This window comes from Symsagittifera roscoffensis, chromosome 5, assembly GCF_963678635.1.
Source record: "Symsagittifera roscoffensis chromosome 5, txSymRosc1.1, whole genome shotgun sequence".
NCBI classification, from domain to species: domain Eukaryota; kingdom Metazoa; phylum Xenacoelomorpha; order Acoela; family Convolutidae; genus Symsagittifera; species Symsagittifera roscoffensis.
In genome coordinates this window covers 1833813-1846006 of record NC_087066.1, presented here as the reverse complement: position 1 = coordinate 1846006, position 12194 = coordinate 1833813, and the positions used below count along the sequence as shown (strand labels likewise).

At 38.5% G+C, this 12194-nt stretch overlaps 1 protein-coding gene across 1 annotated transcript; it reads left to right on the top strand.

The window, feature by feature from the left end:
• The first annotated feature begins 683 nt into the window (after positions 1-683).
• Positions 684-11460, top strand: LOC134845849 (CTTNBP2 N-terminal-like protein). The gene is made up of 5 exons (XM_063862948.1): positions 684-912; positions 5398-5778; positions 5886-5993; positions 8290-9229; positions 9413-11460. Exons 1-5 carry the CDS (start codon positions 721-723, stop codon positions 10318-10320), a joined length of 2529 nt encoding a protein of 842 aa, XP_063719018.1. The 5' UTR covers positions 684-720; the 3' UTR covers positions 10321-11460.
• The last annotated feature ends 734 nt before the right edge of the window (positions 11461-12194 follow it).

Genomic DNA, 12194 nt, shown 5'->3' with positions numbered 1-12194 from the left:
ACAGTGTAACTTTGATCCATTTCAGATGGATCAACCTAAAACTCGCCTTACCTCAACATAACAATTATAAAACACACTCTAGAAATTTAAATTAGTACTCACATTGTAGCACACTCAAGAAGGGGAAGTACTTCAGTCGGTAATTAACTCAAGAATTAAATAATGTAACTAAATGAGTTTTAATGTTTATCAGTTTCAATAACGAGGACAAGTCTTAACTCTAGGATATAGTTTCTCGTGAACCATTGGGACACTCAAGTTGTCCACCTTTCCGTCGAAGGTTCACACTGGTCCAGCTCAAATAATCGTTCTCTCGGGAATACTCTGTCTTCTATTTCAGATGGGACAGCTCTACTCTTGTTCACTATGATGGAAATTGCGAATATCAATTTCCTACCGATTTCTCTTGCAACTTTCCCGCGTTTTTCACTCGAACGTTCTGAGTTCTCTTTTCTGATTTTCAGTTATCGCGAGAAAATCGTGCATGACAGGTTCCATTCGAAATTTTGAAAAATTAAATTTCACTCCAAAATCAAGTGTTTTTTGCTTCTCTCAAGGTCAAACTTCCAAATATGACCGACTGGCACAATCATGTACGGCTTCTTTGTTGAAAAATTTGCTTTGTCAATGTAATCGTGACTTGGTTATGTTTGATTTAGTAAAGAATTGCACAATTTTAGATTTAATGGGTAAAGGAGCAAAATGTATATGTAAATAGATATGGAATACGAGGCGTTTTCTGAGGCGAAAATTGATCCACTCGGAAATACAAATGACAGTATACCAAATAACAGGGCTCAATTTGGCGATGAAAGCAGTCTCAATTCTCTCAACAAGTCGAGTCTTTGTTCAATAGCGGCTCAGCTGGAAGCCGAACTTGAAGCTTTTCACTTTGTTTTATCTTCGTTAAAGGTCAGTTCGAAAATTAATGATGTGGTAAAGGGCTCGGGTTGGTTGCTCGAGATCTCTCGTGAGGGTGACATAGTTTTTGTCAGCCTAGATAATATCGGGGAAACAGTTTAACTTTCATACGGGATTCAACAGCAGTAGGGAACATTTGTCGCACAGCAATAATGATATTATGGAACCTAGAACCATTCATTAGCGACAGCCGCCTCGGAATATTAACCAATCCACGTCGTGTTTTTCGTAATGCGATCTCCATTAATGCATATAAGTTTACCAGGTGATCGAGCGTGGCTTGGGTCATATCTGTTTAGATCTGTATTTCTGAATGATATTTTCTTGCTTTTGCTACCCTGGCGATCAGGGTATTGCAATCGGATACGAGAATTTTTGTATCCGATTACCCTTGAAATTTCGGTAGAATTTAGGCACTGCTTATTTTCCGTTTGTTTTTGTATCACCTTTCTGTACATTTGTTTTTGTATTGTTTGGGAGTGGTTGATTTCTACTATAAAACATTAGAAAAATTTAAATCATTTTTCTAGACTTAAATAACTGGAAAAAATTTAACAATTTTTTTTCTTTTTCGTGTTTTTTTTTCAGTTGAAGTTAAAAAAAATTGGTTCAAACTTTTGTCGTTCGATCGGTTGTATTTGTCGTATTCGTTTTGGGGCAGATAAAATAGCTCATTGTTTTTATTTTTTGTACATTTGATATTCAGCTTTTTTTTGAGTTTTTCGACATTCGATTTGAAATTTTTTCTAATTGGATTCTAATCATTTTTACGCTTGCAAGCGTTTTCAAACTAGAAAAAACTTTTTTTGGTTAACAACTTGTTTAACAGAATCACTTGTATCACTTCTTTCTTGGTTCAAAATGAATTCAAACTTAGCCTGGAGGTAACGAATGTGCCTAGGACGCCGAATAGTGTTGGCATTATACTAGTATGAGAAAAATGCCTACTGGTATGTACTAGTACCTACTAGTATTTATACTAGTATCGATACTAGTAGGTACTTTTCCTGGACTTGAAAAGAAGAAAAAAACATTGAAGACATCAAGTTATGCATTTTGATCCTCAAAATGAAAAGAATAGTTTTCTGGAATGCCTCTGAAAGCACGGTTTATGTACACAAACGCAAGTTTGTTAACTCGGACGTTAGAAAGTCGATTTCGCCTCTCACTGTGAATTAAGTTGAAAACACTCCAAGCGCGTTCAGACTCAGCCGAAGATGTTGGTACTTGGTACACGCGAATGGCAATTTCTGCGAGTACTGGGTACTCGATTCTTCCATAAACGGACCAAAACAGAAACAGAGGTCAGATGAATTACTTTCAAGTTTCTTGTAAAAAACAGGTTTCTCTTTTCCCGGCAAAATCCTCGAAAAACTGACGTCCAATTCTTCTTTCTGTATTGCAGTCATCGAATCAATCCATTTAGGGTATTTGGGTGCAGGTTCCACATTTTCTTCATTACCTGGCGGGTTATTGGGTGTTGAAACAGTCACAATACATTTCTTCTCAACCAAACTTCGAAACATGTTGGTCTCCGTTGTTGGTTGACCTCGGCAGTTACCCGATCTTTTATGGTTGCCAAGTTTCTGTCGATTCCATATGACAGACTTTTCACAAGTTCGACATTTTCCTTTGTTTCCATCTTTTTCGTGAAGGTAATCTTCGATTTTAACATTTTCCATCTTGAATAAAACAGTGAGCCAGCTGATATAAACACGCAGCAGTTTTGTCCGGAGGAAACGCGACAATAGACCAATTGAAAATGCTTACTAAGCATCGGCGGTGAACAAGCACACTCACATCAAAGAAATTAGCCTACTTAAGCAGCCTACTCAACTAGTGAATTAAGCAACTTTCACAACTTTGAAAGTCTGTGATACTAGTATCTAAATTTCATATACTAGTATATACTAGTATCGATACTAGTATAAATTTCTACTAGTATCAGGTATGTGCCAACACTAACGCCGAAGTTCCCGGGTTTGAATCTGACAAGGAACTGTTTTTTTTTTCAAACGGGAGTTAATTAATCTGTTTCAAATAAAGTTTTTAACCAATGAATTGTCGGCTTAATTGTCACATCTTGAAACGGTTTTTTGCTGCGCGCATTTTTCTTTGATGAAGCTTTTAGTGTTTGATTTACTCGGTTTATTGGAATTTCTTTTTTTTATGGAAAATTATTTCCAAATTAATTAGAAAAAGTAGTTTTTGTAATAAACTTGTACTGGTTTTCCAAAAAGGGGGGTATTAATTGAAAGAGTCTTTTTATGCTTGATGCATCTGTCTACAGCGTTCAAAAAAGTTTGAGCGGGATTATTTGACCAATATATATTTTTTCGTTTTGGATTTCATAGAAAAATGTTTCGAAAAGTTCACTGCATATGCAGCTACACCCAATTTTTATACAAAGTAATGGCCCTCGGAATAGTCAAATTTTTGGTTTTGACCGTTTTTTGAATTTTTATTCTCGAAAATTACTCTGCCATATTTTAAAATAACATATCGCTGAAAGCTTACCTTTAGAATTGGCTATGCCGAATTTGCTTAAAAAAGTTATGGCCTTCCAAGAAGTCAATGTTTTGAAACTTTGACAGTTTCTGACTTTCCGCGAAAACAAACGTGCCAGTTCTCAGGTTGCGTTCTATCGAAAAACCATAGTTTTGGGAATAATTTCTGCACAAGTAGCCACAAACTTCTGTTTGCAGGAAATCTTTTCGACCGCTTAGAATTTTTGACCGTTTTTGATAATTTTTTTAAAAATTTTCTTTAATTTGTCTTAATCAAATCGGTGGCTCCTTAGTCTTTTGTAAGAGAAATTTTATCTCCTTGGGATCATTGGTTATCTCAAATTTTTCAACTCTTCTCTCTTATTTTACTAGAGAAAAAACTAAGGTTCTGGGCCACATCAATATTTTGAAATCATATTTTTTGTGCCGCATCAGTATAGCTAATTTATTCAATATCAAATACATACCACCAGCTTTAGCTGGGCCCCTAGTTGTTTTCAATCAAGACATTAAAAAGTTAGTTGTTTTTTATGTTAGTATTCTATCGCAATTGCTAACAATTTCGTTTGAAAAATGGAGACCAAGTAAGCCTGCCGAAAGTCCTATCAAATCAGAACTAAATCAATTCAATATTTCAGGTAATTTCGTTCAAGTTTGCTAGACGCTTTTGTTGTTTTACTCCGTCAACTTACTCAAATTTGCTAGTCCGTCTGCTAGTTTTCCTGATTAATTTTTTGTGTTCTTTTAGTTCACAGTAATTTCAATGTGTTAAAACTGTAACGATTTAACTTTTTATTTTTTGAGTTTTTTTTTGTCAATTTAAAAATAAAACGTTTGTTCATTTTTGTTTCTTTTTCAGATAATTTTGATACGTTTCTGGACTCATTCGTTTTTTAAAATTGGTTCAATGATACGCCTTTTCTTCTTTTTTAGCGATATTAGTTTATTTGCGTTTTTTGATTTTGGTTTTGTTCAAATTTCTCTTTAAACTTGTTTTTGTCTGACCGGCTTAAGAACTGCAAAATCATTTGTTTGTTGTTAGCAGCGTCTCTTTCTTGTTTTTACATCTTTGTTTGATTCGGCTTTTTTGAGCAATTTTTTTTCAAGCAAGAAGAATATTTATTAGATTTTGAATATTTTGAAAATCGTTTTTTAAGTTTCAATAGTTTCTGGTTTTTAGAAACATTCTAGTTTTGTTCGTTTTATCTTACATGTTTTGATTTTTGCAAAATGATAAAAATTGTTCGGTAATTGTAATTTGTCTTATCTGAAAAAAAATCTCTAAGTTCGTTGTGCTGTTAACAAATAGTTTCATTGCGTGTATCTGCATAGCTGGCCAGTTTAAAACCCCTGATAGAGTCAAATTGATTTGGTGCTTGTTGGTTTCAAAATTGTTTTCCAACGCTTTTTCAGATCTGATTTTTTATTTTTTTTCTAGACATACAATTTGTTCCATCGCAAGAGATGCGCATCTCTGTTTCGCCTCTGTGTCTAAAATTTAATACTGCAAGAGTGAATAGAAGATTGATTTTTTGCATGTAAACTCAAAGAAAACTCATGTTTTTCCCATACCTTATTACAGCGAGTTTTTAATGCCAGATTATTTATGAAAAAATTGTCAATCATTCTCGAAGTTCAAATAGCTTTAACGTGATATGTTGGTTTCGAAATTAAAAATCGTATAAAATTCAATCATTTTTTGTTTGTTGAGTCCTTTGACACTTCTTCATCCCTCCTTTGGCTAGGTTTCAACTTTTCCTGGAAGTCATATGATCTTGATGTCCGAGTTCCTACTTTTTTTTTGGAAATAATCATCTTGAAATAATCGATAAGTCGCGCTTGCTTCGTGTTTATTGAGAAATTGCTGGTGTTTTTTTTTGTCAACTTTCTCTCAGCTGATGTAAAGATCAAACGACGGGCGTCTCAGCTGTACTGTTTTGAGTGTGTTGTGATAAGTGTGGTAGTTTAGAAGGACAATTTGAAGAAGCACAAGGTGCTGCTGCAGTATGGGCAGCTGAATGCCACAGACCCCTTCTCAGCACTCCACAGAGACACACAGCTCCTCAATACATTCACCAGATCCACATCCTCGTCTGCTGCACCTGGCAAGGGCCACAGTGACAGCAATGGAACTGCTGCTGCTGCCGCCGTCAGTGGATCAGATGTGAGTGGGAGTAGAGGAGGAGGAGGAGGGCAGAGGACAAGTTCGTGTGAGGATGCGTGCCTTCATCAAGCTTCTATGGTCACTCACCAGCCACTGCTGTTCGTGGAGGAGTTGGTGAAAACGCACAAGCGCAATCTGAACAGACTTGGAGTACAGATTCTACACCTGGAAAGACGCTACCACAAGGTTACTACTCTCCGTCTTTATCTCTCTCAATCTTCATTCTAAACAGAGTGAAGTCAGACGCCATCTGAATTATAAAAAGTAATTGTGATGTTGTGTGTGTTGGTTAGGCGTTGACTGATCTGGAAGAGGAGAAAAAGAAGCACTCAGCTGACCAAGCAGTGGGGGAGGAAGTGGCTTACCACTTGGAGAAGGAGAGGGACAAACTCGTGCTCAAGGTCACTCTAGTCTTGTTACACTACTCACTCATTCCGAACCCCATATATCTACTCAATTGCACACAGGCTTTTTTTGTGTCTTTTTTGAATTATCCTGCGCACTAGCTTGTAATTTTTTTGAACAACCTAGTGCGCAGGATAATTACCCATGCGAGCTTGCGAGCATTGATTATTTACGAGTTCACTTGTTTTTCTATCCAACTAGCATAAAATAGTGCTCATTTGGTGGCACGGATGGCTGATTAAGTGTTTTCGGGTTTATGAGTGGCCACTTTTTTGGTTCTTTAAGCAACATGGGCAGTTTTATAGTGCAATCAACTTAGCTGCTCCATGCATGCGTGCGGTTCACTTAAAGGGCATATATTTTAAAAATTCGTTTTTTCAGTTTTTTTGTTGCTTTTTTCCGTTCTTTTAACGTAATTAGACTTTTAATAGGTCGTAATTTTTTTTTGCGTTTTTTCTTTCAGATGATCAGTTTCTTTTTTCGAAAGTGAAAGTAAATTTTCAGATTTCCTATTGAATTTAAAAAATTTACTCATTGCTCCAGATTTCTCAAATTGGGTTACTTTTATGAATGAAGTGACAATCAAAAATTGCTTTTGAAATTCAAAGAGCCTTAAGGCCATATATTTTTAAGAGTCGAAGAACATAGTTCAGACTCTTAGTAGTAGTAGTAGTAGTTAGAACATAGTTGAAAGATGCCCGAGGGAAAAAGAGCCCAGCCTCACGGCACGAAGTGCCCTAGTGCGGCTCTTTTGCCCGAGGCCATCTTAAACCATGTTCTTCTAACTGTTGAAGAGTATGTTTTTGCTCTTTCTTAGGGAAAGATGTCAGAAAATTGTGAAAGAGCCCGGAAAAGTGCGCGAAACTATGCAAATGATTTTTTTTTTCATTCATGCGTTCTAATATTTCATTTTTCATTCTTGCTTTGTCGTGAAAGAACATGTGTGAAAGAGCAAAAACATACTTTTCTAAAGGTCGTGATGATTTTTTTTCAGTTAAGAGTCATAAAATTTGTTTAGGCACAAATTTACTTTTTTGCGGCCAGTCTTTTGAGTTTTTTAAAGTTCAGTTCATTTCAAACTCCCCTATCGAACAGCGGAAGGAGTTAATTTTATCCAAAAAGTGTTAATCACAAATTGTTTTAGAAATTCTAAGAGCATTAAGGCCATCTTTTTTATCTGTGCAATCTTAATTGTTGCGATTTTTTCAAAAATTATGTCCGTTTTTTATTTACTTGCGTTCATTGAATATTTTCCAACTGCCGGTTGGCTATTTTTGACCTTTTTTTTACTTCGAGAGTCAGTGTCTTGGTATCGGGAACTAGGGTTTTCACACCGTCAAAACTTTTCACATAATTTTGTAAGGAAATCAACTTGCTTTATTTCTGAACCTTTATAGCGTCCAGACTCCTTTCGACTTGGTATAGAGGTAACGCGGTTGCCTTTGTACCTTAAGGCCTGACCTTGTTTTTTTTCACTATGAATAAAAGTGAATTGCCTAACTTTCGCTTTTCTGCTAATTTTCGCTTTTCTGCTAATGATTTGTCGGCTTAGTTGCATCATTGCAGATTTTGATTTTTCTTGTTCTGTAACACGTTTTCATTGTAGTTGCTACTGTTGTTGATTTAATCCTGTAATTTTAAAATTTATTTAATTATTTTCCTTTGTTTTTTTCTTAGTTTTTTTCGCATGAATAGTTTTGGCTAATGTTTTTTTTGCCTCGATCAATTGTTTTTGTGTCGTTTGAAACAATTTTTTTTTTATTATTTAAAGGTATGTTAGGTCGGTTGTCGTTAATAGTTCCATGGTTTAGAATTCCGTCGCTAACTTTTTAATTACGTTTTTTTGTGTTTGTTGTTTTCGGCTCAATGGACGTTTACCCATGTATTTTTGGAGCGCTAATTAATAGTAGCAGCGCGCTAATTAATAAAAGCTTATTTATTCCTGGTGGCTGTGCTTATCGACCGTTTTCTTGAAATTGACATTCATTGTTACAAAAAAGTCATTTTTTACAATAGTAGTAGTTGCACCAAATTTTTCAGTGTTTCTTTTCCCTAGCTTGCAGTCCTACGCTCGTGGTTTATCGCAAGTGGTGCGAAGCTCCCTTTTGCCCTGTGTGAAAGCTGTTTCTTGATGCTTAGTAGCTTGTTTTTACGAAGAGCAGCTTCGCCTGTGTTTGACAGTGTAGTAGGGTTGTTTGAAAAAATTTGGGTCAGCCATTTCGAATTGTTTTTGCTCTGTAATCGAAGCAATAAGCTAAGGCGAAGTGAACTATAATGTAATGATTGGTTTAGTTGGAGGAGGAGCAAGGGGCCAGGAAGAACATGGAGAATAACTTGGTGAAGATGAAGCAGCTGTTGATGAATGAAAGAAGCAGACGACAGAGTGACACGGTCAAATTGCTGAAAGACAGACAGGCTTTGGTGTACAAACTGTACAATGAGAAGAAACTCACGCAGACGGTGAGAGACAGCCTCGCAGCTGAGACAGGACGGGTAGGGGAGTTGAACTCTGCTGTGGACGAGTGGAGGGGGAAGTGTGGCCATCTGGAATCCCGTATGCAACTGCAGTCCTCCGAAGACTCTCGCTCTGGCTTCGAGAAGCAGCAACTAGAATTAAAACTGACCCGATCGGAGAAGCAGTGCTCCAATCTGCAGGAGGAGATCATCAGATTGAAAGAGAGAATATATGAGCTGGAGAAGGGAGGCCACACTCCTGCATCCGACATCCCAGAGATAGTGGAGAGCAGACAACCTCTTTCTCAGCCAGCGCAGCAACCCAGAAGGGAGTATGCCCCACCCCCAAACATGCACAGCCATGGGGGAGCAGTAGTGAAAATGGGCGCTGGATCCAGTGCGAATATATCTGGAATGAGCGCCTCGGCTCTTTCAGGGCTGAACCTGACGACAGCTTCTGCTCAAAACTTGTCCCAAGTGCACTCTAGGTCACCATCGTCGACCACAAACAACAATAATAACATTAGTAGTAGTAGTAGTGTAAATATTAATCCAGTGCAATCACCTTCGGCTGCCGCCGCCGGCACCCTTAATTCCCAGTTGGGACCAGGGGGAAGCTCACGAGTGTCTCCTGGCACAGCCTCCGGTCCCACTGGTGCTTCTCCAATGCTATCCTCTCCTGGGCAGCAATACCAGCAACACCCTCATCCTCAGCTGCTCATAAGTGCAAACGCATCTCAATCTCACCAGGCAAACAGTGCAAAGCGCAATCTCAACGGTGAGTAAACAATACGATGTCAGTTGCGTGTCTGTATACAAAGTAACCTCCCGTGTCTAAACTTTCGTTTTTCAAGACTCAGCTTTTCAAGCTTACTGTAACTTTAGGACTCACATTTTCTGATAAATTTCAGTGCAGTAGTAATCATGGCGTGCCGTGTAATATTTCTCGTACTGCTTTCAGGTCGTTTTCCTCTAGATGAAACAGCTTCTTATAACGGACCAGTGGCACCCTCTGGCAATTTAGGAAGTGCACCTCTCTCCCAGGCCCATATCCAGTCCTTGGCAGCCCAATTTGCAGCCTCTCACTCCCACCCTTCTCTCGCTGTCTCTCCCACCGATCAATCGCCTCTGGGCATGGAGAGGCTGAGCGTGCACACACCCAATGGTCTCGACGCCTCCTCACATGGCAGTCAAGATCATGTAGACTTCGGATCAGGGGACTCGGGTTCCAGTGGGTTCCAATCTAAAAAGAACTCGCAGCATTCTGGAAGAAACTCCAATTCTTTTCTGGCGCTCCAGCAGCATCATCCTGGCTCCTCAGCGTCCAGCTCTAGGCTCTCACCTCCCAACTCAGAGTTCAATTTGTTCGCCAATACACTTCCTGTCATGACTTCGACAGGATCTGGCTTCTCCAACAGGAGCACGATACCCAACAGCTCTATCCACTCAATGGGAACAGTGGGGGTAAGTCAACAACAGCAACAGCAGCTCTTTTCATCAAACCACAGCAGTCTTAGCCAAATGTCTGCTACGCTCCAGCAGCAGAACAAACAGTTCCAGCAACAGCATGCATTCGCTTCCAGTAGCTACCAGAACATGACCCAGCCCAAGTATAGAATCAGCACCGGTCCGTCCTCTGGCTTGGGAACTATGGGCTCTACAGGTGCAGCTGGTGGCTATGGAACCAAGCTGGGAGTTGGTTCAGGCACAGGTGGTGTGCTGTCGAGCTCCTCGTCTGGGACAAGTAAGCCAGACCCACCTGCCAGAACGTCATCCTCCCTCTCGCACCAGAACATACTGGGCAATTCATCTGGCCAATCGCATAGTCACTCACACAACCAGGCAGCCACAGCAACCAGTGGTCAATGAAGACACTTGCAGATGTATTAGGTGGAACTTAGGAGATGTATTAGGAGAATGCAATTGAAGAACATGACATAAGACTCCACGCCCTCCAAGTAAGATGGGTAATGAGAGAGACTCAATGGGTTACTTGTGATTTATCCTGTTGCAATAACGTTTACGCACTGCAATCACTCATCTAGTTTTTGTAACTAAAAACAAGTTAGCTTTTAAACAAGTGTTTGTTTTATGGGGCTGACCCTGCATTATCTCACCCAACACAACCTAAAGCAATCTCCCTTCTCTGTCGAATCTGAGCAGGGTTGCAGAGTGAGGCAATGCTTCTTCCGGGCACCCATCCAATATCATCTCTCAGTCATTAGCAGAGTCCCTTAGCCATGCCCTAAATTTTCTATTTTATTGCAAATGAATCGAATTAATTGATAGTTTACTTTCCCCGCAAATCTCTTCTTAGTTTTATTATACACCGTCACCCCCTTTACTTCACTTTTTGCGTCGCCTCTCAAATTTTACTTTCAAATGACTCTCAATTTGTGTTGTTGTGGTGCACACACAACGTTGCTGAGTGTCGAAATAAGAATGATAAATAATTACAAATAGGTCTAATAAATTTTCTACATTCTTAACTAATTAATCATCTTAAATAACACTTTGTATTTTATTCGTAATTTATTTGGATAATGTTCCCTAGATCGTAATTTTTGTTGAATACATTTCAATTTGTAAATCTATACCACTTCAAACATCGAAATGTGCATCTGATGAGAATTCAAATAGTCACATTTAACATTTTTTGGCTTGCTGCAGTCCAAATTGGTCAGCAGAAAAGCTACTGAACCTCAGTTTGCATTGATGAGCGACCTGACTGCGTTTGAAGTGGTTGTTGTGTGCTGTTTACTTAACTTCCTTGCTGCCCTTTCAAAGGACACCTCTTTTCCTTACAGTCTCAATACAATTGTGGCGTAAATGGACGACACAACTTAATTAGTTGGTAGTTAATTGATAACGTTTAATTTGAACCAGCCGAGTGCTTGTTGCAAGTGCGTTCGACTAGTGGTTCGCAGCATATGAGATTTTTATTTGTGTCAGATAGAACATTCATATTCATTCTGTAAATAATTTTCAATTTCAAATTTTTCCACTCAATTTTCGAATTGTATAGACCCGCTACGTAGCGCTACTTGGTCTTCAGTTGGTAGTAGGCGCGGATCTAGGAGTTTCTCAAGAGTGCGGATTCTCAAAAAAAATGAGAGCTCTGCAAATTGATTTTTTGAGCTCTCCTAAACCACTATAAAGACCCTAATTTGACCAAATTTTCTGCAACGCAGGCAATTATTTGAAAAAAGGGGTCTTAGGCACTTTATGGAAAATTTCAACCTAATAATCGCGTTTTTTTTGGCGCGCGCTCCCCTCTCAAAATTAGTATAGATTGGCGCCTTTAGAAAAATTTTAAGGTCATTCAGCAAAAAATGGATATCCCAAAATAGTACAAAAAGTGGACCCTTTGGGTCGGCAGGGGGTCGAATCCCTGAGGGAAGGGGAATCCCCCACCCTAAATCCGCTATTGGTTGGCAAGTAATTGCTTCTTTTTTTTAAATTTTAGCACTCGTAAGAAGTTACCACAAATATACATCAGATGAGGTCGGGTGATGTATTTAATGCTTAACTTTTTAGTCCTGTGATTCGATTGATATTAAACAAAAAAGTTTTCAGAAAAAGCCTGGTTGAAAAATTTGATTTCAGTTGAAGCAAGAGTGAAGGTCGCTCTTTTGGATACTTTTCAAGCTAAAATTGCGTTTTTATTATTATTCAATATATCTATTGATAGTTAGTTCAGCTAGACTTCTTTTAGTATCTACACTCAACAAGCTCAGAAATTT